Source organism: Varanus komodoensis, unplaced genomic scaffold, assembly GCF_004798865.1.
Source record: "Varanus komodoensis strain SLA01 unplaced genomic scaffold, ASM479886v1 scaffold22, whole genome shotgun sequence".
NCBI lineage: Eukaryota > Metazoa > Chordata > Lepidosauria > Squamata > Varanidae > Varanus > Varanus komodoensis.
This window is the reverse complement of record NW_025335606.1, coordinates 12,604,877-12,631,128: the sequence shown is the minus strand read 5'-3', so window position 1 is coordinate 12,631,128 and position 26,252 is coordinate 12,604,877. Positions and strand designations below refer to the sequence as shown.

The window sequence follows — 26,252 nt, the reverse complement described above, 5'->3', positions numbered from 1 at the left end:
ATATGGTGGCATTGTCTTCGTAACATTACAAAATCTTTTTGTAGTTGTAATCCTGCCATATGGCTCCCCTGGGCCTTCAAGATAGTTTACAACACACCAAACATAAAAATGAAACCAACATTAATCCATAATTATCACATTCACCAGAAGCAAAACAGCCCATTAAAATAACATTAAGTGAACTTCTTTCTCTCAGCAGCTGACAATAAAAAGTGCTCCCAGAAAGTTGCCAGCATAAAAAAGTTTGCCAGTGAAGAGGAACAGAAACCTTGTGGTGACCAGCTTGTGGTTCCTTCTTCCTGTTTGAAGAACTCTGAAGACAGTCAGCGTTACGTTCTGAAGATGCATGATAGAACTAAATTTTGTTTAGCTTTGAGCCACTGTAGGTGAGGTTAGCTATGAACTGAGGTGCATAAAACTGGTTTACGCTGGAACTCCCTGGATTGCACAACAGGAGCATTGTCATAGTAACGGTTGGTGCAAGGAATTGTGCCTGGCAAGGGTGATGACAAAGTTCTCCTGAGGTTCAAGGTGAAAATGTCCCAGCTATCTAACCAGACACCGTATTTTGATTGCTACAGCAATGGCCCTGAATCACAACTGTCAGGCAAACTTTCAAGCACTGTAGAAGTAGCTAACATATAGGGGAGCAATAATCTGTGGACCTATGGGTACCCTTTAGAACAATAGAAAGTAATGTAACAGTTCAGTAGATGTAAAACACAGTTTAAATTTTTTTTTCAATTAATGTTATTTAAAAGATTTCTAGATTGCCCTCCATCCAACCAGGATTTTACAGTGGTGTGTATAGCCTCCTCTGAAACTCTAATCATCTTTGTTTTCTATGGTATACTTACTAACTTTGAATTGCAAAAGCAGCACCAGCCTCACAGAATGAAGATTTCAATAACCAATAGCAGTATTTTTTAAACTTGTAGTTAATGTGAAACTGGAGAGGCTTGCAGGCTTTTTGGAAGACAGGATTACAATTCACATTAATCACAAGACTTTATACAAGGCACTAGAAAATCCCAAGATGAGAAGGCCAGAAATCAGAGGTTAGACAGAAGAGCTATTGGAAGGACCAAGGGCTCCCATTAATAAACAGCACAGCCAGAATCTGATTAAAACTATAAAGTATTTCATGAAACCAGTTCAGAAAGTGATAACTCTAATCTGCCCCCATGCCTACTTAAGTAAGGAGTGCTTATAACTGGTGCTACCAATAGCAAATCTCTTGCTACCTTAAGCTGTCATCTTATACATATTTGCCTGGAAGTAATTCTCATTGAACATGGTCAAATTTATTTCTGTGTGGACTTGCATGTGTACACTTTCCATGTGCCTTGTTTCCCAGAATATTGGCTTCTGCAGAAAAACATGGCATGCAGAGAATATACACTTTGCTTCTCAGCAGAATGGGCCTTTCCACATTCTACCAAATAGCTATGGAGACCTCACTTCTGCAGGGAAACAGGGAATGTTCCCCTTGTGCACCTGCTTTCCCAGCAGAATTGCTGGGGTTGGAATGCAGTCTTCCAGGAGGTTCTAGCAGGGGCAATGTGGCTTATCACCCCAAATTAGATTACTTGGACTGCCTGAAACAGTTGCGATACCTTACCACATAAATACCTCGGAGAACTACAATTCCTGTGACCCAATATGCTCCTAGAAAGGGGAATGTGTCCCTCAGTCCTCTGAGATAGCTCATCCTTGCTTTATTATGACCCATGCTTTCCTCTGCATTGCAAGCTGGCACCCCATGGTTTATTAACCAGACTTGCCAGTTTCACACCTGGACCACAGTCAGTATTGCTCAACATCCAATCTCTTCTTCAGCTGCCTCATTCTCCCCCATTTCCTTTCCTTGCTGCACCATGTTCCACCACTTCCCTTCCCTCATCACCAATGTCATCTACACTATAATCTAAGAGAATAAAATAGTAGTCTGCAATTGTGAAATGCAGAATTAGGAACAAAAAGAAAAGGTATGTTTATGTGGTGGACAGAGGGGAGGGTGAAATAAGACAAGCACAAGTGAAAGAGAATCTTATCAAATCTCATATATTAGCAAAATACTATCTTTTGAGACAACCAAATAACCAAAATCATAATGTGTGCAAGAAAACCCCTTAAAAGCAGTTAACCACATGCCATTTCTTAGCCTGGTTTAGTAAATACCAGTATTTACCAGTAAATGACAGGAGTAAAGTTTATTGAATGCAATTTGGTGCTTAATGGCACAATTGTATGCTAGTTTACACAACATAAAGGCCTACAACACCCAGGAAACCCCATCCCACCTTCCCATTAAGGATAATAGTTGGCAACCATTTAGAGATTATTATTTTCAGTATCTGTGTCACTGTCCCATCATTTACCAGTAAATGACAGAAATGAATATAACCCACACTTACCAAAGGTTCTTGTGCATGGCCTTGACATTTGCCAATGATAAAATTCACTGACATTTCCTGCCAGCTTCCTAGAATCTTAAAATCTAAAAGCTTTATAATTCGAGAAGATCATCACTAAATGTCAACATTCACTGAGGTTGTTCAGATCAGTGCACTATAAGCATCCATTGTGGTTTCTCAGTGAAACCAGGAAAGCACCAAACCATCAATGGTCCTAAAGGGGTGTCGCCACCTGGAAATCGGTGTGGGTGGGAGGCAATGTGAAAACCCAGGAGGGTTGGATTTAACGTGCAGGTCTGAAGTCCTGCTGCCTTGCTTTTCCATGAGCCACATTCAAGACCTGCAGTCAGGCAAATGCCTGCCTCAACCACACTCTTCTTTACTGCAGTAATCCCATATGACCTGCAGTTTCTTCATTCCAAGTGTAACAAAGGAATACCTCTTAGAATGGAGCTGCAAGTTTTTCCTGTCTTTATCTAAAACATTTTTTTAATGTGAGTGTGCATTCCCAGTGGGTTAGATCCAGATTTAGTCATCTACGTCCCATTAATTTCAGTAAGACCTACATGGGAATAATTTTGTCTGGATGCAACTCAATCTTATCTACAGATGGTAATGCCCTTGTCTCAGAACCTAAGATACACAGTAGCTACAACTCACTGACTGGGGAATATTGCCAGGAAACTGCCACATCAAGATTGGCACCACTGTTAAGACAGCCTTATGCTTCCGGAGAAATCGGATTCCAGTTCATCGGTTGTCTCCACTGGTATATTGCTCTGGCTTGGATTGGATGAATACGGCCATGGCGACTGCCATGCAATTAAACTATCTGGAGTCATACTGCAATGGCACTTTGCTGGCTGCAGAACACTCCCTGAGCAAGCAGGGCTCGACTGGGGAAAGCCTGCGTAGGAACAGGGCTGCTGACTGCAATGGCAGGCGAAATGTCCGGCTGCTTCGGCACCAGATGACTGAGCAAAACAAGGCCTGTTGGGTCCAGAGCAGCTCTGCATACAGCTGTTCTTCCGGAATCCTTGATGAATGCGCAGTTTAGCAATGAGTGGCTTGCCGATGTTAACCACCTGCCTTTCTTCCACAACATCATCTACTCCTGTGTATTCATAGTGTAGGCAAATCAAGAAGGTTAAGTCTTCCTGTGAATTAAAAGGAGATAATAATAATGATGTCACTCTTATGGCATAGGAAAAAATCTCCAATCAGATCAAAAGCAACATGACTACTGTGATCAAAATGCTTTTATCATTTCATTGAACTAATTCACAAGTTTGACATATAAAGTCTCTTTCTAATGTCTTTCTGTCACCTCATTACACCATATTCAACATTAGCTTCTAAATATCACAATATATAGATATTAGAAGCTGTGGTTATAGGCAAGAATAGTCAAGGTTATAGTCAAGAATTTGCATTAAGAGTTTGTTTTTCAGGTATGTATATGTAACTTATAACCATTTGCATCACAGTAAATTAAAAATTCCATGATAATTTGTTTTGCATGCTGACTGAACCAACTGCACCACCCATTTTATCAGAAGTAAACACAAAGGTGGGTATGTCTCCCTCAATATATCCATTTTTAGCACAAGCTAGACCAGAGTAACAAACTTGCACCCTCCCCAATATTGCTGAACTACAATCTCTGTCAATCCTAGCCAGCACAGTCCATGGTAAGGGATGATGGAAACTGGAGTCCACATCTATAGGGTTGCAAGTTGCCCACTTCTGTGCTAGATCAATTCAGAACACCTGCAGGCTCAGGGCCTTCTGCTCACACCTCCAGTACTGGGCTGGCTTGGCTGAGCCCCTGTTGCATAAGTAGTAACTGAATACTACCAGTGCTGCTCTCAGCTTGTAAAAGACTTCACATCATACAGGTAGCTGATATGAATCAAAGTGAGCTTGCAAGATAGAGGTATCATGAAATGACCTTTAGCTTCTGTAGTGAACTTATTCTAGTGTAGAGACAATGTTTGGGCAAGTCCTTTGAAAGCAAATAGCTGCCAGTTTCCTCAGGAGTCCCCTTATTTGCCTCTTTAGGGTCCACATCCAAGTCCTGTTGAAATTTTAAAAAAGCAAAAATTAACCTTTCCAAGTGATTTGCAGTAGATTGGAAGAAATTTCTGATTTTCAATCATTCAGCGACAAGGGAAAGAGAACAACTCTGCCACCCTCCAAATTATACTGTTGAAATGAAGAAACCATGAGAATAATCAGGAATCAATTTTTCTACTATGTGTTCCATTCAGTTCTGGGACTGGGAACAAATGCCTAGGCCCAGAATGGAAGTTGGGTACTTACCACAAATTTTAATTCCAATTCCATGTGCAGGAAACATCTGTCAAGGGTTAGCTCCCCTCACAAAAGAAAAGCCACATGTGATCATGTCTTGCACCTTGGCCCTGGCCTAAGGAGGGATCCAAAGCAAATCCTTACAGAATGTACAGAGGTGGTCTCTCATGAAGAGTGCAGACAACACTGAAACTCTACCAGATGGGAGAGCTATAAGAAATAAAACTTTGAAGGAGAATAAACAGTTCTAAAGGGCTTACAGGATAGATAGGTGAGAGCTGAAAACTATCTGCAAGTTCCAGTTAAGGAATTGGTGCACAACTGGAGAAATGATCCGTTTTACCCCTGTAAGGAGTTGTTTAAGGTACAGGAAAGGCTTGCGAAGGACAGAAGAAATAAGTGTGAATTGCCCATGAAGAGTGTTTGCCTTGAGACCCGTACCTAGTCCTGTTTGTAGGAACACAAGTAATTGCTTGATTCCTACCATTTAAGGATCTAAACATTTCCTGCTTCATCAAATTAATGCTGTTCAGATTGTTTCAAATATTTGATTAGTGATTAGTTTCCTGAAATGTAGCCTAGTGCTTACTACGTTGGCCAAATAGCTTAAGAAGAGGAAGATGCAACACTCAGTAGCCAGGCAATTAGATGTAGCCATTCAGGGTCTGGATGCCACACTGGGCCTTGCATAAAAAGGCTGGAAGGAACCAGGAGATGATTCTTCCAGGTACAGAATTTGGGTGAACCACAGCCACTTGGCAGCCAAAAGTGTGCCCTGAGTGCTTGAACCTTGATCTTGAGAATCCTGGCCTGGAGTGGGAAACACGTGGTCGGCCCTTGAGCCAGGAGGTAAGGAAGGCAGTTGTTGGCTTCTGCTACTTCAACCAGGTGTTAAGAAAGTAAGTGAAGTAGTTGACTGTGAAGCAGTTCATCTGAAGTGATAGCAAAGCCTCTGGAATACTGTTGGCTTGAGGGACCACTTGCCTTGATCAAGTCATTGCTGACTTAGGAAAGCTGGCTTCTGTGTTGAAGGTCCCTGATGTTTTCCACAGCGATGTACAAAAAGTTGTGTTCTGCCCAGAGGGGGAAGGAAGAGGCCTTCTTGTGTAGTGACTGAGATTTCATTCCTCTTTGGTGACTTCTGTGGACTAAGGCTGTAGCACTATCCGTTCTGACTAGGAAATGAACAGTGTTTAATTGTGAAGTGTCTTGCTCCAACCAATTGACAGTATGGTAACCTCAGACCACATCTCTGGAATGATAGTTACAGCAAGAGTGATGGATATAGACTTTGCAAGGGCAGCTCCTTAAATGTTACTTGTACTGTGAGAAAAGGAAAACCACAGGACAAATCCCTTGCTCAGCCAAGCAAGCTTCAGTGGCAGCCCTTAAATGCTGGACTTATCCAAGACAGACAGAATAGAATTCTAACTTGTTGCTAGGCAACATTTGAAATTCCTTCCCCTACACAAACGGGGGGTTTATTCCACTGAACTGTGGCCCTTGACTACATGGAGAGTCTTGGTTTCTACCTTTGCTTTTTCTCTAGACTACACATGCTGTCCTTAACTCTTCAATCTAAAAATCCTCACTGCAAAGTCCCTATCTTCTCTTAACATGCTCCAATACTCAAGGGGACAGCTCTGACGGTCAGCCACCCACCTCTTCACAGACTGGCCCGTCATAGCAATGTTGCAACGGGTGTGCCCTTTGTGATGTTCTCCATCAGCTGTTTCGACCAAGAGTGACTCTGATGCACTGTTTATGGATTATTTCAGTCTCAAAGGGAAGAACCTGCCACTGCAGTATTCTAAAATCTAACCTGGCCCTGGTAGGATCCCTAAACAGGCTTTGATGAGACCCAGAGGTTGAGCAAGCAAACAAGGATGACTTAAAATTTGCATGTTTTGCACATTTACCCTTAGTGGAAGTAAAGTTTTGCTATGGAAGTTTCTTTCCGATCCAGCTCTTGTGCTACATGGCAGAGCCCAAATGTGTGATGCAGAGAGGCCACAATGAAGAACTAAGTTAGAATTTGATTCTGAAGCAGATGAGATTTGTGAACATAATGTTGTGTGACTGAAAAATGAGCTGAGCAAAGGCCTGAAGGGATAAAAGGAAGGAGGAGGAAAGCAAGCTCATTGGTTAGAGAACCTTTTCTTATCTCTCTTTGATGAATAATTCATGGTCACATTCTTGTCTTTCATTTCCACTAAAATGGTAAGGAATTCTGAAGAGACACGATCCTGTTCTAGAGGATATGCTTACATTTCCCTTGAAGTAAGTATCCATTTTCCACTGATTGAATCATAGTGAATGGCTGGATTCAGATAACATGACAAGCTATGAGAGATTTTTTGCCACTGTTTGTCTGTTGTCTGATCTGCCAGTTGTGGTATTTCATCATGGTATGTTTGATGATAAACTATGATTAGAAATAGAGGTTGTTAGATGGTTTCTCTGTACCACCATGGTTTTCTATGTTGTCTGAACCCAGAATCTGCTTTTCCACAGTCCAGATGTGCAACTATCACACAGACCTCTGGAAAGAGTAGCAACTGCAGGAGCCACTCTAGCTTCCAGCCTCTATGTGTAGAGGAAGAAACAGGCAACCAAAGTAGGAAGTGATGTACTTTGGGATTGAATTTCAGGCCCGGCAGATGATGGGATATGTTCCAACAGCAGGAGGACTGAACAGGGAAGCTGGAAACCAAGATAACATTGTTTTAGACTGTTTTAGACTCAAGGGACCCCCTTTGGTTTTCTTTGGGAAGCCACAATGAAAGAAGCACTGAAAGAAAAGTTTTTCTGCATTTTTTCTCCACCTCTCTGATCAGGGAGCTAAACCAATTCCATTCTAATGCACTGTGGTAGTTTTAAACAAAGTTCATCATGCTGAGAAGACTGTTGTTTAACAAATCTCCCTGTGGAAGAAGTAGTAGCAACTGGGAGGGATCGTTGTGGTCTCATATGATTGCTTAGAAATGACTGTGTTTGCAGAATGCAGGCCATGTCATCCTAGGCAAATGAAACTAATTGCTGGCAGGAAGTGGACAAGTGGCTCCCAGCTCCTGACCCCTCCAAAGCTGCTTCCATGTTCTTACCAACTTTTCTGGATTATCTTTGTCCAAGGCAGGAAAGGTGGAAAGGCCACCCAATCCCACATCATCGAGTCACACAAGGACCCCACTTCCATCAACCTCTGTTGGCAAGGCTGTGGGAAGAGCAGCGGGTGCAATGAGCACTTTGGTGCTTGCACTTTGGTGCTTACAGAGTTTGAACAACTCTGATTAGCCTCACTGACCACTACCTTTCTTTTCCTTTTCCAGACCTGGAGTTCTTCTTGCTTGTTAGGGCCATCTTGTGGTGAAAAAACAGACAAGCTAAAAAGAAAAGAGAAAGGCAGCTTGTCTTTCATTCCCTTTCTTTTTGAAAGGAAGAGCAGCTGTAAGAGAGAAAGGTTTAACCAGAAGGATTGACTGAAAGATGAAGCCCAAAATAGGAAATGAGTGAGGAGGGGATAAGAACAAGCTGTGTCTCGGGTAAAGGTGAAGAACTCACTGGTGGGAGAATAAGGTGCCCAGGACCAAGGCAAAAAATATAGCCACATGTTTCTTGCCTGTCCTGGGAAGTGGGAGGAGTTAATCTGTGATAGATGGCTCTTTGCACCAGATGGAAATTCCTTTGTTCTAACAGTGTTTATTCTACAGTATTCAATGTATCAGGCTTCAGTTGAGGGATCTCTAGTCCTAATAAAAAAAAGTAGAACCCACAAGTCTGCCCAATCCTAGATTAACAGTAATAGGGCTTTTGCACCCACGCCCTCCAGCCACCCCCAATCATTCATGTTTTATGGTCAATATGTGTCATTCAGATTTTTATCGCCTTCTATATCCATACAAACTTTTGACTTTAACTTACAAGGGGAAAATCTGTGACATAAGCATTGCAAACAGTTATTTCCTGTGGTTTCTTTATGATCCTTGTGTAGATGATCATGACATTGGAGAATTCTGCTGCAAACCCAAGCTGAATTTGAACACCACATTTAAACTGAAGGTACATACTTTCAGGAAGCTCTAGAAACAGACACATTTTGATTAATATTAAGACAAGCCTATTCTTTTTTAAAATTAACTATGCAAATTGCATATTCCTCATTATTCATTATCTTCCCTAAAATTTCAGAATTTATTTCAGTAGCCAAAACAGCTCTGCACTTTTACACTTGCTACTGGAAAGCAGACTGAATCATTCTTCAAGAGTTCCTCATATATCTTGCACTATTTTAAACAGAATTTTACCTCCTAGGAGCTACACACTGTTTGCCTTCCCCACTAAAGTATGAAGTACCTCAAGGAAATTACTTCTTACTTTACATCTGGAGCACCCCCTAAATGAATTGCAAGAGATAATCAAAAGAGCAAGAACCAACAGAGAATGAAAGGGGGAAGGGAAGCACTAAAGCAGGCCATTTGCCTCAATACTACTGGTCTGTTCTCACATCACACTGAAATTATAACCTTACAGATTAAGGTGAAATGATGAATTAACTAACATGGGCAATTATTGGGTTAACTCTGAATTGGTTAACTAATAAACAACCCAGAGTTTCTGGGTATGCACATCACAAAACAAGCCAGGAATTGCTGAGTGACATGCAAATTACATTTACTCCAGGGGCTGATCTCTGGGATTAGAACTGACACATGTTGGGTTAAACGAAAAGTGACAGAGCAAGAAAGGTGAAAGGGAGGTGAGTGTTCAACTGTTCTATGCAACACAAGTTTCCATGTGAAAAACCAAAGTGTATCTACTTCCATTTTATCTATTAACTTTGTCTTTATAAAGTAAAAATAATGGACTATAATGATGATTATCATTCAGATACAATTCTTCTTAACCTGAATTAAGTCAGGCTAAAGCAGAATGATGACAGTTTTGCATACAATTTCTCTGTTACGGAGAAGCAGTAAAACATAGTAAAGACTGTTCCAAAGAGGGAAAAATCAAACTATACTATAAAAAATAGCAAGTGTCAATTTTCTAGTGGGCTTAAAATCTTGTCCTAAATGTTATCATTTTTTTAATCTTTTACACAAAGAGTTCTTTGGGGAATGTGATATTTGCATGTCCAACTGGCCTGGAGACAAAGGATAGGTTAAAAAGGTCTAGCTATGGTATATCATACCACTGACCTTTCACTAAGCCAGGAAAAGAAACCAGAAAGGTGGTACCATGTTCCCTGTGGTTTCATGCTCTTCATTTTGATCCTTCTCTTCCCATATATCCTCTATTGCAATTTCAGTGCAGTTACATTTGAGATAGATAGCCCTATTATTTCATTACGTGCTGGAATATGAGGGGCTACAGATTAACTAGTTAAAACAAGGTATTTCTGTATTTGCAGTACCATGAGCTTTTGCCCACTGCAGATTCCGTGCCAATGTCTCTGCTGAAGTTACTGTTTGCTGAATAGGATCTGTTAATGCTCTCTTCTCAGATAAACTGCTGCGAATCTCCAAAGCCTGCTTGCCTTTGGTAAGGTGACACTTGCCCATATCTAAAAATAAAAGATGCAAATCATTTTCTAGGAATCAAAGCTGCTGAAAATTCTAATTAAAGCACCTACATTCCAGCAGTGCTACCAAGTTGCTATGGTTATAATTGTGTCAGCGTTTCCATGACAAACTCAATTTCAAAGAGGCATTTAAGCCTGGCTGTTCAAAATTCAGTACAGTCTGGAACATACTGTGCAAGTTCTTTTGCATGAGAATTACCATCACCACCAACACGCAAACACATGCACATTTAACATTCAACATGTCTCGAACGGAAAAGTTTCTCACTCCATATTTTTAATCCTTTTTCTCCCTTATATATCTCCCACATAAGATATATTGACTGGGTTTGCAAAATCACCTGGATCCAAAAGGTGCACTGAATTCTAAGCAGTGTATCAAAAGGCTGCATTTCACGGGATTACAGGACAAACTGTATCCTTGTTGAAGAGACAAATGGAGCAAAGGTTTCCTTACCCGGATTCCATCATGGCTACGTAAATAGTAGCAACAGAGCTAACCCTAACTAGTAGCAACAGAAAATGGCCATGCACCTCAGTGCAACTTCCACTGAAAGTAATACAGTGCATGTGGGTAGCCGCGGGGACACATTTCTTCTTTAGAGGAAGAGCTCTGGGTGAGCTCCCAATCTGACTGGAGAGATGACATTGACCTTATCATGTTTACTACACAATCACCAATTTTCTGAGATTATGCAGGGAGAAAGGCCAACAAGCTAACTTAAAAAAGGCACCGAAGTAGCAGCAAACCAGGTAAAACAAAGGCTGTGGATGGATGCAAAGAAAGCATGCACAGTAAAAGCAGCATTCTGCACCCTTCCACCATCACCACTTCCTGACCTCTGGAAAAAACAATCTTGGTGTCAAAAAACAGAAGCACATAAACATTCAACTTGGCAGTAATAACGCCCGAGTGGTTTTGGACTGTTTAACCTGAAAAATCCGCTGTGATTTAGAGCAGAGAAGTGACAGGTTCTGTACATACCCATTTAAACTTTTCCTCATCAGCATTTTTCTACTGACATATAAGCTGTTTTCACCCTGGGGTTGCAGATGCTTCTCTGAAATGTGCATTTGTATGCTCATGCGAGACACACAGGCTATAGCGGTGGCAGTAGAGTGGTAGAAAAAATTTCATCCTCTCTGCATGTGAATACTACAGTGCTGCAAGGGCATTTGAGATACAGGAAGGAAGCAGGCGAAGGAGGAAGGATATGAACAACCCAGGAATGAAGTAAGCAAGCCATGGTTTGTTCAGTCTTCTGCCAGACAAACTGTGGGTATAGCAATAAACCACAGGTTAAATTAACCATGGGTTAGTTTATGCATAAATTAGGGGCTCTCTCACCTTCAGCTACACCATCAAGCAGCACAGTAATCTTCTTGTCCTCTAATAAGCGTTCCTTCAAAAATTTCATGAAAATCCCATTGGCTAATCCAGACTGTTGAATTTCAAAAGCTTCTGCTCCCTGGCACCTTTAAATTATATAAATAATAACAGAAGTGTTAGGTAGGTAGCAAAGTAGCCATTAGTGCTCACCAGTATACATGTAAATTTGAACAAGCCGCTGTTATTTAACTTAAAAAAATATAGATGACACTGAAATTTCAGTTCAGATTTCATATTAAAGTGCACACAAGGTATATATTTACAAGATTTTTCCCCATTTGGTAACATTCTAATTCAGGGTCACTGTTTATATAGATTAAGATCTAGAAATATTAATGCTTGCTCACAAATGTAAAATATGGTCGGTTTGCCAGGAAGCAAGCCTTTAGCAAGTGGGAACTCTAATAATTCTAATAATAATTCTAATAATTCTCCTTTAGCCAAAGGACATTTCAAGGCAGTAGAGTAAATGCGGCTGTAATCCTTTGCAAACTTACATGGCAGTCAGGTTCACTGAAATCAGAGATTCTTAGTTCTGAGTGAATGTTTAGGATTGTGCTGTATGGATACTACTGCTATTGAGCGTAAGTGCTGTGTGTTGCGAAAGCAACTTAGAAATCATAATCTCTGAAAAAAGACTATTGGTACTTACACTGAAAAGTTCTTGGTAGGCATTCCACAATGGGTAATCCCCCCTCCCAATGTTCATCAAAAGCAGGGACCATCTGACTAAACATCTGAGTATTCCATTGATCCTGGGTTCTTTGTTGCCAGTTCTGCCAATGGCTGAACCTCAGGAGAAAAGTGTACAGACAGATCTCCTGGCTGAAGTAAATGTTAGATGCACAGAGGGACAGAAAAAGTAATGCAACTATCAATGTGCCACATGTTTCTTGCCTGTCCTGGGAAGTGGGAGGAGTTAACCCATATCTGCCAACCCACTCTGAGCAGCCAACCCACTCTGGCTCATTGCCAGTTTAGGCTGTTGTGATATACAGATGCTCCCATTATCTCCTTTTGAAGCAGAATAGGTTAGTAGTTTAGAAGTCAACACATTTTTCTGGGAATTTAAAGATGATAAATACATCAAATGTACACATTTAAACTGATTATCCTTACGTGGCATATCCAAAAACAATGTTGGCTGTAACCTTCAGAGCATCCAAGATGAGAATGGTATTGTCGTATTCATTCCTTCAAATAAACATAAGATTCAACATCAGAAGAATAGCCAGAAAATTTATTTTTCAAATCTTGCCATTTATTCTATCTCTTCTTTGACACAACCCATCAGTCATCAGTTAAAGCAGGACGTCAAACTGCTTCCTCCACAGTCATGTGCCACCCAAGCTGCAGAGTTTAACATAAGACTGCCTTTAGCAGCTTGTTGTCATGATCTGCTTGGAAGGAGGAGGTGGGGGGAAATGGTCTCTGAGATCCATTATGCTGCTATAAATGTGTTCTCAAGAAAGTTAACATGGCTATGCTGACCATAAGAACAAATTCAACTTTTTGTGAGTCTTGAATACAATTACACAGATTTTGGATTATGAATGCTATGCTTTAACAATGAATGGATTTTGGAGTTAGTTTGAGTTACGCTGAACATGATGATGTTGTTACAAATCACTTAAATCCAGATGGCTTGAAACTTGACACGGATGTTCTTCACAACTGTTTGTTTTAGCCTGTCTGTCTCTGCTGACTATCCAGCATAGTTGAGCTATACATTATGCTCACCATATAAGACTAATGAGATCTGCCTATTCATAAGACTAGATCCATAAGCAAGGAGAGCTGGGGTGGTAGAATGGTAGCTGAAGCCATGCACAAACAAAGAAAAAATGGGATATACATAACTAATGAATAAAGAGAACCCATGCTCTCTCTGTGCAACTAAACCTCTCCACCTTCCACTCATAACTGGATGGTGGTGGTGGGGGGGAAATATTGCTGTGACAAGATAACATCTACAGAAAAGGCTGGCTGTTACATTGCCTTCCCTATCAACATGATCTGAAACCTTCATCTAGTGGAGTTTCAGTGTTCTGAAGAGCAGCTAAGATCTGGTTGCATCTGGTAATCAAAATGAATTATTTGAAGCATGAGGCACAAACCCTTGAGCAGGAAGAAACCATATCTGACTTGAACCACCACTGTGTATTTTGTTCTCATAGGTTCTGCAAATTGATCCAACGGAAAAGTAATCTCAACTTATTTTGCTTTTGTTTTGAACTCCAAAACCTAGAGAAGAATCTTATAAAGGCTGAAAGGCTGTGACACTTGTGTACAGCAACTTAGTAAGAGTTCATCTTTCAGCTATTCAGCAGGTTTCCTTCTGTACAGCCAAAAAAGCTGCACATCTTGCAGCTTGGTTTACCACCAAAGAACAATTATCTGAAGTGATAAAAGCAGTTCATACCTTTTCCTGCACATGTCCAGTAAAAATACATTGAGACCAGTATCCTTTTCTTGCATCAGTTTGAGAATGTTTTGTACACATAGACAGTTTGCAGCTCGGTAAGGATTTGGGGCATCGATAGGAACCATAAAACTGTTACCATAGTTTTCATAGCCATGGCCAGCATAATATAATAAGCCTGAGAAGGGAATGAAGCACATTTAAAATACAATTAACAATGCTTTTAAGTCAATTCATTCATTTAAGTTACAAAGCCAACAAGCAGGCAGGCAGAGATAGAAGGAGCAATAGTCTGGCAGTTTCTTACAACCGTATAACCACACTTGCCACAAGTAAGAAAGGCCTGGATGTCTTAGTCAAACTCTTGTGGCTTTAGTGAGAAGACAATGAGGAGACAGGGTCAACAGCATTTTTTTCAAATTTTGCACTTGCATTCAGAAATGTCATCTTCTTGTCAGTAACAAATTTATGACAATATGGCAAGAATTGTTAACATTTATTTGTTCATTCAATCTCTATCCTGCCCATTAGCCAGGATGATTCTCTGGGCAGCTGACAAAATATAACAACAACATACACACTAAACAATATTAAACATACTGAAACAATAAAATAACCACAATAAAACACTGGAAAACCCCACAGCAGCCACAAGTCAAATAAGCACAGTAGCACTAAAATACAATTAGACTGCTTCAGGCCTCTTGGTCTTGAAACTGAGCTTGGAATGTATATATGGATTGTTTAGTTAGAAAAAATGCAAGTAAGGGGAAACATGCCATAGATGTTCAAAAGTATACATGGTGTGGATAATTTGGATAGGTGGGCATTTTCCCCTCTCTTTCATAATACTAGAACTCATGATCATCCCTTGAACATGACTGGTGGGAGATGCAATGCAGATAAAAAAAGTTCTTCATCAAACAACACATAGTCAAGTTACAGAAGTCACTTCCATGAGTCGTGGTGATGGCCATCAATTTGGATGGTTTTGGGAGCTGGACAAATTCATGGAGGATAATGCTATCAGTCTGGAGGACAACATGTAGGAAAAGGCCACTTTTTCTCCTCTTGACACCCAGTTTTCAGCACTGTTGTTCATTTAGTTAAACAAGTACATGAAGTATATTGTCTCTGCTTTCCCTCTGAACAGTTTAACTTTAAAGCCAATAATAATAAATTTCTTTAGGACACAACCCTGTGCATGCTGAAGCAGAAAAAAATCCCACAATTCCCAGCCATGTTGGCTAGCTGGACAATGCTGGGAGTTGTAGGACTCTTTTTCTAAGCATGCATAGGATTGCACCTTAATCATTTTGGAATAGCTGAAGCCTGTTTTCTTTCACTCTTAGGCTAAGAAAGAGGCATTTTATAGACCCTGTCAAGTCCATAAATGGCTGTGCCACTACAATTTTAGAAGTGGAAAGTATGTTGGGATTGCCATTTGTCATCACTTGTAACTTTTAAAATATTTTGGTTCAATGGAAAAAGAACTCAATAAAACAAAGGCAAATGCCACATACTTTTCAAGGCCTAGTAAGTGAGCAGCAGCAACAGTACAGCTGCAACTGACCCAAATGTGCCCGACAAGCTACTGCAAAGAAAAGGGTATGACAAAGTACCCGTCTGCCGTCAGAAAGTCTGCAGGAGCTTTCACTGCTCCAATAAATCTTTCTGTCAGTGTGACCCCTGGCTCAGATGTATAAAGGGCGAAAGGCATGCTGAATGTCAGATCCGCCAGCACTAAATGAATCAAGCATTAGGTATCTGATCAATGGGAAAACCGGGCTATGCAACAACTTCACCTTGTCCTGGCATCTATTCCAGGGACACCTGGAAACCAGTCAGTGGAAACCATTGTTTGGCCTGAGTTATCAGCCTCCTCCACCCCTGCCACCCCAGAACAATATGTTTATGAACACTGAAAAGTAAGTACAAATTAGGTCACACAGCTTTGTAACTTAGGAAAAAAGTTGACTGACATGTCAAGGTGGGGAGAGCAATGACTCAACATGTGCTTTGCATGTAGAACTGCCAGAATCAACGCACAGCATCTCTGGTTAAGGGATCAAGTGATGAAAAAGACTGAGATCTTTGATAGCTGCTGCTAATCACAGCAGATAATACTTGGCTAGATGAACTCTGTATAAGATAGCTTCTTTATGTTCATATAGAGGTCATTCAATTTAATATCAGACAGGCTGGGAAAGATTCTTTCCTGAAATCATGAAGAGCACGTTGCAGGAGACAGCACAAGGCTACGCAAACCAGTGATCTGACTCAGCATATGGAGATTCCTCAATTCCCTTGGAACTTTGATTTTTTTCCACAAAATGATGAGAGCAACCAATATTAATGTATAATGATTTTCTTAGATTTTCAGAGTTTAAATTCAAGGCAATGTCCCCTCCCCTGTTATTTCAAACACCAAACTACTGGTTATTAAACCTGTGCATCTCTCCCCCATTCTAAAAGGCTGAAATGCATCTGCTGAAGGTCCTCATAGGAAGGGCTTTAAGTTACACTGTTGTTGCTAATGTTGGCTTTAACCCTTTTCTCTACAGCTCTACCACCTTTGCCTTCAGACATGCCTATTACTGGAATGCAACCCCACAGTGCTTTTCTGAAACTGAATTCTCACCCCACGGTCTACACAATGAGCCACCACATCATGGCCTGTTGTGCCATATGAAAGCAGCCAGGTTGGACTGATGGTATGGCTAATGAGCCACCAAGGATGCACAGGATATTTTAGGGCTGTGGGTGTTTTGTTAGCTGTGTCACCAACCTGCCTGGCTTGGCTTGTACAATACAATAAGCTACATAACACCCCTGCCTTGACTCGCTTTTTAAAAATGCCAGCCAGCACATGACAAGAACCACTGATAAAGTAATCCATAGTGGCTTGTTGTGATGGGCAAACAGTCCCACTGTACAGGCTCAGGAAAAAAAAAGATATTCAACTTGATCAGCAGTCATGCCACTGGCTCTTACCATAGACTCCTTTGTCCAGAAGCAGTAAGAATTCGTCTACTGCATTTCGCATCTCAGGTTCAGTAAGATCTAGTAAGGAAACCACTTTGAAGTCCAGCTGCCTCAGCAAGTTGGTCAGCTCATAAACATCCACCAATGGAGCCTTGAGCTTGGGGTGATTACAATAGCTCATGTTGCCCATCAACAGTGCAACTTTGTCTACAGCTGCAACCACAAAAAACAACACAACATAGCATGTTTCTGTGTAAGGAAGTGTGTTCACAAGCATGCAAATCACAAACTGTATCATCCATACTTGGAGTCCCTTACATGCAAGTACTTCCCATGTGTAAAACATGTAGTCTACATGTAGCTATGTAGTCTTGGAGGACATGCTAAGTTTTATCACTAAGGTTACAAATAACTGAGACTATATACATCAAGAAGCATCCCAGTGATCTCACACATGATGAAAAAGATGTCTCGAGGTTCCAAGTACAGCAACAGACCTAGGAACATCCTTTGTCTTCAAACACAGGTAAACAGTGAAGGCTATGAATGACAGCTGCCTTTGAGCTTCTGAAATCTGAAACCCATGATTGTTTCAGTCTTGTTTAAACCCATCACCAGTCCATATAGTCATATATTTATTTCAACTTTCTGGGACAGCACTTTCAACAACAAAATACATGAAAATATTCTGAAGAAAGCACCGTCATGCAGTCTGTGGTGAAAGGGAAGATGGTGGTGTTTTATTAAAGTTCAGCACAATTTTATCTATTATACACATGCACACAATCAATCTCTCTATATATACACACATTTGGAAACAGCACATTTAGGGAGCAATCCTATACATACTCACCTGGGAATAGGCCAGATTAACCTCAGTGGGGCTTACTGCTGAGTAGATGGATAGCAGTGTTAGAGAATTATGAAGGGATATGTTTGTTATCATGAAAGAATAAGAGAAGCAAATAGAATAAGGAAATGTCAGAGCTTCAGTATGATTATGCTTCTTTTCTGAAAGGAGACTGACCAGTGAGGTTCTCCAATTAGTCACACAGTTAGAAGGAGGTGAGAGTGAGCAACTAAAACTTGAAGTAAAGGGGAGATATCTTCAGGCAAGTTTGCCATCATGACATCCCATCTGAGCAAAAAGGCATGGAGATTGCATGTTGTGTGAAAAACCCATAGCTTGCCTGTCAGGCCATCAGGCTCACCATGGGCTGGGTGCTCCCTTACTCCCACTTGCTGCTCCAACAGGACACTGCAGCAGGACTAATTTATCTGCTCTCTTCCACTATTACAAAACCTCTTACCCTCAAGACCAGTCTTTTTTCACACATTTTACCCCACTTCTCCCATCATGAATTCTGCCTTCACAGCCATTGTTCAGAACCTCCATGTTGACAGGCCCTTCAAAGATCCTAAGCAGCACGTACAAGGAGATGTTAGTGGCTAACATGCAAATTTCTTTAACATATATGGCTAGATACTTGGGAAAGTGTGGAAATGCATCTTGTTCCCTTTTCTGGGGAAAAGAAGTAGTGACAGCTTTAAAAGGGTAAAGAGTGTTTCTGGCACCCTTTTTCGTAGTCTTTGACTAAGGCCTGATTAGCTACCTGGGTTTGCAATCAAGTTAAAGGCACTTACTGTGGAAAATATAATATACTGTGCCTTGAATGATGTTAATTCCTGCATGATTAGGGCTAATAGCTGTCAAAGCAGTAACTGTTATTTTCATACAGAGGATGATACCAAGTAACAGAAGAAAAGCCCTCAAGTGGCAGCTCTGAGCTGGTAATACCAGTAATCCACCTCTTATACCCCAGGACAAGGCATCATGTAGCCCACCTTCTCTGCAGCCCTTCAGGGGCTTTTAGCAATCAGTGGTTACTCTCTAACAATTTTCCATGATGGCTACTGCTCACCCCCACTCTCCTCAAAGCAAACCTTTCCTTATTTGGTTACTTTATACTGAAAGCTTTTTGTAAGGAAGGGCCATTGCCCAGGACCATGCAAAGCTGCTACCATTTGGAAGAGACAGTACTGAACTAGGTAGCTTGTCTTTTTCCTTTCTGCACTTTGCTGTAATATAAATGGTACTATGTAACACAAATGGAAACTGCACTGTTTTCCATATATTTACAAGTGGTTAGAAGAATTGTGAGCATTAGCTATAAGAAAGAAAACTGTATCTGGAATAGTTTGATACTTTTAAAGAGATCTGGACATCAATCAATCTTCCTATTCTATTTAAACATAATGGCCAGATTTGGATGGAGTGCTTAGCCATGGTTTATGTTAACCATGGTTTATTTTTTCAGCATGAATCATCTTGTAAAAAGAATGTGGCTTTTTCCTATTTCTACTTCATTTCTCTCCCATCCATTCTGCCAGTCTTTATAGAAAATGCAATGGCTCCTGGAGGTGAAACAATAGCCATAACTATGGGCTATCAATTCAGCCATCATGCCATCCAATGGTTACCACAGACCATAGTTAGCAACTAGAGCTGAAACTGTTTTTTAAAATTGCAGTTTATCAATTCAGACAACATACTTAAGTGATGGTTAAATTGCCTTGATGTTACCTCAACTGAGATATAGTATTTCTTTTTTACATTTGATAACTATATTCAGCTATTCAGTTCAACAGACAGGCACGCACACACTTTATTCATATATAATAATATTTATCTGTTTTCCTGGAACAATCATGAGTTGATTTCTTTGCCTTGGACTTAATTTACTGTTTATGCTTGCAGCTTTAAAGACAAACACATCATTTATAGGTGAAATACAATCTGTCAAGCTTCATCACAATGAAAGCCATTTTAGAGAGACATTTACAAATGATTAGACACTGGCAAGGTTTCAGTGACCACCTGTTGGAGTGGGTTAGTACAACACAGTCATTAATACATGCCTATTTACACTGACAGCGCAATGTCTTCAAGCTGTTCTTATCCCAAGAGAAACTATAAATTAATAAAGCAATCTGCAAATTGTCAGGCTTAATATAATCAATGGCAGCATGAATCATGCTTCCATTTGAGAAAATACAAATCAGTCTTGTTACTGGAAAATCCTATGCTTTTATTCTTGCACTTTTATAAAAATCCTGAACTCAGATTCCAAACACTAAGTTCTACTTTTGAGTAGGAAGCATTCAATCCTTGCTTTCATAAATAGTTTTATAGTCATGTTGATTATTATAGCTTCAGTACATGCCAGTGGACCTTTATACTCTAACCTCAAAATTTAAGACCTTTATGTATGTATACCCCAGTAACTCCTTCCCCAAGGACGATCATCTGGTGCCTACTTCATGATCTTTAAGTTGGCATTTTATTCTCTATGGTATCTTCATGGTTTATACTTTAAAACAGCATTTGGAGGATAATAGATTTTAAATCACTGGGACTGAAACTTTCATTTTACACTTTTAATTGCTATTTTGTTTATTGTGCCAATCATGAGCAGTATCCAATGGGGCTGCTGTGCTCCCACCAATTCCACTGTGCACAAAGGGCTCAGTTCTTCATAATACAAGCCTTGAAATGTGCCCCAATACGAATAGACTGGGACAGGTCAACAGAGGTCCAGTTTGCAAGCTTCACCTCCCTGCCCTGTTCTCTCATTTTCAGTTTTTACAGGCTTGGTAAAAATCTGAATGGGTGACTTAAAAGTTGTGAGCCACCTAGAGAGCTTCAAGTTATGGGCAGTGTAGAAATATAATGAACAATAATAATAATTTTAAAAAATAATGATGTGTACTACTGGCATCCGTGCAGTCTTGGATACTTCCCAGTCTTGTTTTTATTGTATATTTTATTACTGTGCTGTGTTAAATTACATTGTAAATCACGCTGGCCTAAATATGAAGGACTGTATAAAAATACTTCCTGGACTCCACAGTTTGTATGGTACTCATAAAAAAAGATGCAAGAATGCCACCTCACAGTATGTTCTATGTGTGCTTTAATACAGAGCAACATGTCAGTATGAGACCCACACTCGCGCCAGACTAAAGTGATATAATCCTAGGCTGTACAGCTTGGCCTTATGTATTTCACAGTCTGCGCACCACTCTCTCCCCAGCAAAGAAATATCTTCTTCATTTTTTCCCAGGACTCATTTGAGAGGAGGGAGAAGAAGTGAACATAATCACAAGAAGTCTTGTTCTCCTTCCTCCAGATCAACAAAATTAGGAAAGTTGACCTTAGTCATCAGGTAGGCTGCTAGGTGACCCTTGCAGAACCATCACCCAGGTAGAATATTTCCATTTAGCTATAAAGTGGACCAGCCCAGAGTAAAGTGTTGAAGGTGTGCTAATAGCAAGACGAGTGGCAATTGATGAGGTACTATTTAATCTATAGCAAGAAACAGCCAAAGTCCTTCCACTGTATAAATACCTTGCTTTAAAATAACTGAGGAAGTCCAGCAGCAAATACAATAAACTTCCCACTGCACTGACCTTTCAATACAGCATGAAAACCCAGCCATCATGCAAATGGTTTGCATTTTGCTGTGCTAACAGAATGCACTGACCTTTTGTTGTTTAGGTCTATACTTTAATCCCTTTGATAAAGAATGTACTCTGCCAAAGAAAGAATCTAATTCCAGTGGAACCTTTCCCAGAATGAGTTCAAACACCCTCTGCAGAAGGCCAAATCTCATATATGGCAAGGAAGCAAGAAATTAACCTTGCCTGAAAGAAACTTAAGAAAAATTAAGCAATATGAACTCACTATTATGTTTAAGCCTATTTCAGATGTCTTTATTGTCATCTTCAAAGAATTATGAGGGTATCAGCATAAGACATGAATGTAAACCTCAGTACTTTCAGAAACACAGATCAATGATTAATAACCCCTTAAAAAATATTGGAGTAGCCTTTGCTGTTATTAAGCAAATTCCCACATACGATGCAAAATGGGGGAAGCACTCCAAAGCATGGGGACATAAGGGTTCCTCCTGCAGGTTCACTAGAGTCATACAATGACAAGAGATTTTGGTTAGGGTACAGTAGATACTGCCTAGATGTGTAGAAATACCTACCTGGTAATACCCAGAATCAAAGTGGTATTCAAATCTACAAGACTGTTTTCTCTTTTTGTTCACAGAACTTTCTAGCCCTAGCACATAGTACACCTCCTCACTACAGTATGTGTTACAAGATACAAAGAACAATCAAAACAAAATGTTGGCGAGTCATCCTATTGCAATCAATAAAATAGGCAGTTAAGTACTGAGAAACCTGTTGATTTCAAAAGAACTTGGCTGTGACCATCTTTCACCAGATCGTATGCATGTTTCTAAAGAAGCATTAAACTACTCACCAAATTGTCTTTCAGTTGACTCTTCTTTAAGAGCTGTTTAAAAAAGGGAACAGAAAAGATACAAATTCAAAACTCCCAATGTAATTCACTAACATTAAAGACATCAAAAAGTTCTCTAATTTGGCTCCTCCAGCTTTTGCTTACATGTTAAATGTCTCTGGATCTCCCCCACTCCATTTATAACACCGTTTGCAGATTTTTTTTGTGTAGGAGGACATTTCTCTTTTGCTCTCATTTAAGACAATTTAAAACTAAGTAGGCTACAATCCCTAGAATATGGAACCTTCTACCAACGTTGCTGGGTAGAATCATTATATTATAATGCTTTTGAAATGATGGGAACTTTGATAAGTTAGTGTGAATTTAACACAGGGAACAAGAAGGGGCTTTTGTTCAAAAGGGTACAGATGGAAATAAGAAGGCTCACTAGACATATGGAAAGCCTCTGGATCTACCCTACAACAGGTTAGAGTCAAAATCCAGGTAGTCAAATATAAATCTAGAACCAAATATGGCACACAAGAACAGCTGTGAGTGTTATGGCCTACGGTTGACATCCAACATTACATGAGCAGATCTACATTCACTCTCCTGAACAGATTTGCAGAGGTGGCAGGGCAGAAGGGAAATCTGTTCAGCTGACAGATGCTGTTCCGTCCGAGATAGATAGATCCTAAATATTTTCACTAATTCTAAGACATGCTGCCATGATTTCTAGTTAATTTAATGCTGTAAAGAAAGTTAGGAAACATAATTTTCAGGTTCAAGGTTTCTAGCATCAAGATGTTGATGGCCTACATAAATATAGATTGCAATTTGGATAAAGAGGCTAATAAGCATCCAGTGTGTAGACTTTCCAAAGGAAAATCAACAAAGGTATATTTAAAAGGTTCCAAGTCAAAGACATGATCACAAGAAGCAGTCATAACCTTGTTCCTTTCCCAGAATCTGAAAGGCAAATCATGTCTTATCCAGGTAAAGCACTGAGGCTCAGCACCACTTATGATACTTGCTCAGTTGATTTGATATATTCAAACTTCTGGCACATCCACAAGAATGTCCCCAGAGGCCTGCAATATGCAGATTAGAAAGCAGTGTTTTCATTCTTCAATTCAATCCATCTTTGCAATTTTCTTGAATACCAATGACTATGCCCCAGGAAGAGAGCCCAGCCAATTGTTTCTCCAACTATGACTGGGGTATTTCTAGACGAAAACCTCTTCTGAGAAAAATGGGAAAGTATTTTGTTTGTTGAATCACTCATGAGTAAATACAGTCTGATGATTTCAACGTATTATGCCAAAGTCTTGATCTGTCCTGGCTGTGTTGGGCTGTAACTAACCACATCCCCAGCAACATACATGGAGGGCACCAGGTTGGGGAATGCTGATACACGTGCACATGCATGCAGAAAGAACCTTGCTTGGCATTTGGTCAAAAGCAAGTATGCACTCCCTTAGCCAGGGAAGGATTGACATGACTTTTAAATAGACATTTTAGGTAACTAAATGCTGGGCACAATCCTTAATGGAGTCATTATTTGATACCGTGGATTTACCAAACACCTGATGGTTTACATCATGGAATCATCATTGTAACTATTTTACATTTGGCCAGTCAAAGCTAAATTATAACTCGATGCTGGCTCCAGGATAACCAGCAAAGAGACAGATTCTGTTTCATGCTATCTTTCCCAACTATTTGCTGGATACGCTTATGCATGAACAATGTATGGCTGATGTATATTAGAAGAGCTGATGGTAACATTCTGGCCGCGCAACAGGTGGCATAGGAATGACAAATCCAAATCGATATTTGTTTGCTTGCCTGACCCTCTTTAGCTTTCAAGTGCTTTCTGATTTTACAGTATACAAAATGGCATAGGAAGTCCTGATTAAGACATGCAGATGATATAGAAATTGCTTTGGAAGCATTCCGTATTTTTACTAGGAAAGAACCGGATGGAGAAAAACAAGAATGAAAACAATTTGTTTCTTCAGCAGCACATAATGTACAAGGTTTCTTCAAAAACTTTCCACACTTTTTTCAACTCTATTAAGAATTTCAGAAACAAATTACATCACTTTTCTACATAGTCACCTTCCTTTGCAATAGTTTTCCCAGCATCATACCAACTTTTAATGCCATCAGCAAAAAAATACATGAAATATATTTATAAAATATAAAAGTGAGGAAACTTAAGACCTCTCGTATATTATCTATTATGTACAACTAAAAATTAAGGTGTACTTACCTGGCCTTCCAAGGCCACTTAAGTCCTCTAAAACAGAATATAGAAAAAATGAATACATATTTATTAGAAAAACATAAAAAAAGAATTCAGAAGTAGGATTTTGCTATAACTAATAGAAGTTAAAGACAGAAAGATATTGTTTAGTGGTTATATTTTGTGATGATCTCTTAAATATGATGCATAGGTAAAGCAGCTCCACAATACAAAAAAAGGAGGAGAAATGAGAAGGCCATGCATGAATATGAAACTGTATTGCATCAGCATGCTGTATAGCACAATGATTTATCACAGCATAGGATTCTATTTTAGTGACAAATCCCTAAATCTTGTAGTGACAGAATCACACAAATTCCCAACATGCATTTGAAGCTCTACACCATCCAGCTGACATTACCTTCAGTGCATTCTACTGCAATAGATTTTCCACCTTGGGTTTCAAGAAAAAAAAAGAATGCTGGAATGAAGTGCTCGGTAATGAATACAAATGGGAAATAATTGTGCTGCTCACAATTTATGCACATAGATTTAAAAGCTTATAACTAATAATTATAGCATAATTAATTATGATGGAACAGCATAATTTAGGTCAGGAGTGGGAACACCCAGCCCACATGTGACTCATTCACTCCCAAAATTGGGAAAATTTGTGAGGTGGTTAGCAGGGAGTACAGAGTACCCAAATGACAAAATTAGTTTGCCTGTAAGCTAAATTTCACACTTTGGATGGATTTGCATTCATTAATTCATTATTTGATTTCTATCCCACTTTTTTCTTACAAACTCAAAGCAGCTCACATCTTTCTACTTCTCTCAATCTTATCCCCACAACAACCCTGTGAGGTGGGTTGGGCTGAGAGTCTGTGACTGGCCCAAAGGGAGAATGAAAATGGTCTCTGGAACACTCACAGTTGCCCACATTTGATTTAGGTGCCAACTGGACAACTTACGATATAATGCTGCATTACTATCCAGCCTTCCATTCAGTTTAGTATGGTAAATCTGTCATGACTACCCATGGTTTAAATAAACCCTGGTTAGCCTTGAACAAGGGGGAGCGAGTACACCAGCTGGCTCCCAGCCACTTAGGCACCTCTGCTGACTTAAACAACTGAGGCACACTCTGTCCCTAGGTTGTTGTCATGATTGAACCTAGAATTATTGTAGGAAGAACAACACACACTTGCAAGTCATTGTTTATTCTTGGTTTACAAATGTGGGTTGTTCCTCCTCTGATAACCCATGATTCTAGCAGGAGTGATCAGGTGGCTAGCATCCAGCATACTCACTTCTGCTTATTTCACAGTCCTTCCTACATATTTCATCTGAGGTATTTTTAGACCCCAACTGGAATTCCATTACATTTACAGGAAATTTTTTTTTGCCAAATACTATTTTTGGTTATTTTTATCATGGTGAAGTGTGTTTAAAATACTGAAACAGCCAGATCCAGAATAAGGCTAAATATCAGTTTAAATGCACATTAATTCCCATTTTTGCATACTGAATAACCAACACTTCTGATTCTGCAATGTATATTTTCCAATACAAACAAAAC

The 26,252-nt window shown here is 39.9% G+C and overlaps 1 protein-coding gene across 2 annotated transcripts in view; it reads right to left on the bottom strand.

Moving 5' to 3' along the window:
- Nucleotides 1-2,091: 2,091 nt before the first annotated feature.
- MALT1 (MALT1 paracaspase) overlaps nucleotides 2,092-26,252 on the bottom strand; it is a 47,558-nt gene continuing 23,397 nt past the window's right edge. The window contains exons 7-17 of one of the 2 annotated variants that reach the window (XM_044431544.1): nucleotides 25,092-25,124; nucleotides 24,698-24,724; nucleotides 22,444-22,476; nucleotides 17,118-17,321; nucleotides 14,124-14,301; nucleotides 12,821-12,895; nucleotides 11,660-11,787; nucleotides 10,144-10,293; nucleotides 8,652-8,809; nucleotides 4,369-4,494; nucleotides 2,092-3,574 (exon numbers count right to left, since the gene is read on the bottom strand). In XM_044431544.1, coding sequence (XP_044287479.1) covers nucleotides 3,128-3,574; nucleotides 4,369-4,494; nucleotides 8,652-8,809; nucleotides 10,144-10,293; nucleotides 11,660-11,787; nucleotides 12,821-12,895; nucleotides 14,124-14,301; nucleotides 17,118-17,321; nucleotides 22,444-22,476; nucleotides 24,698-24,724; nucleotides 25,092-25,124 — 1,559 coding nt within the window. In that variant the 3' untranslated portion in view covers nucleotides 2,092-3,127. The remainder of the gene's footprint in view (nucleotides 3,575-4,368; nucleotides 4,495-8,651; nucleotides 8,810-10,143; nucleotides 10,294-11,659; nucleotides 11,788-12,820; nucleotides 12,896-14,123; nucleotides 14,302-17,117; nucleotides 17,322-22,443; nucleotides 22,477-24,697; nucleotides 24,725-25,091; nucleotides 25,125-26,252) is intronic. The other variant, XM_044431545.1, reaches the window with a different exon arrangement.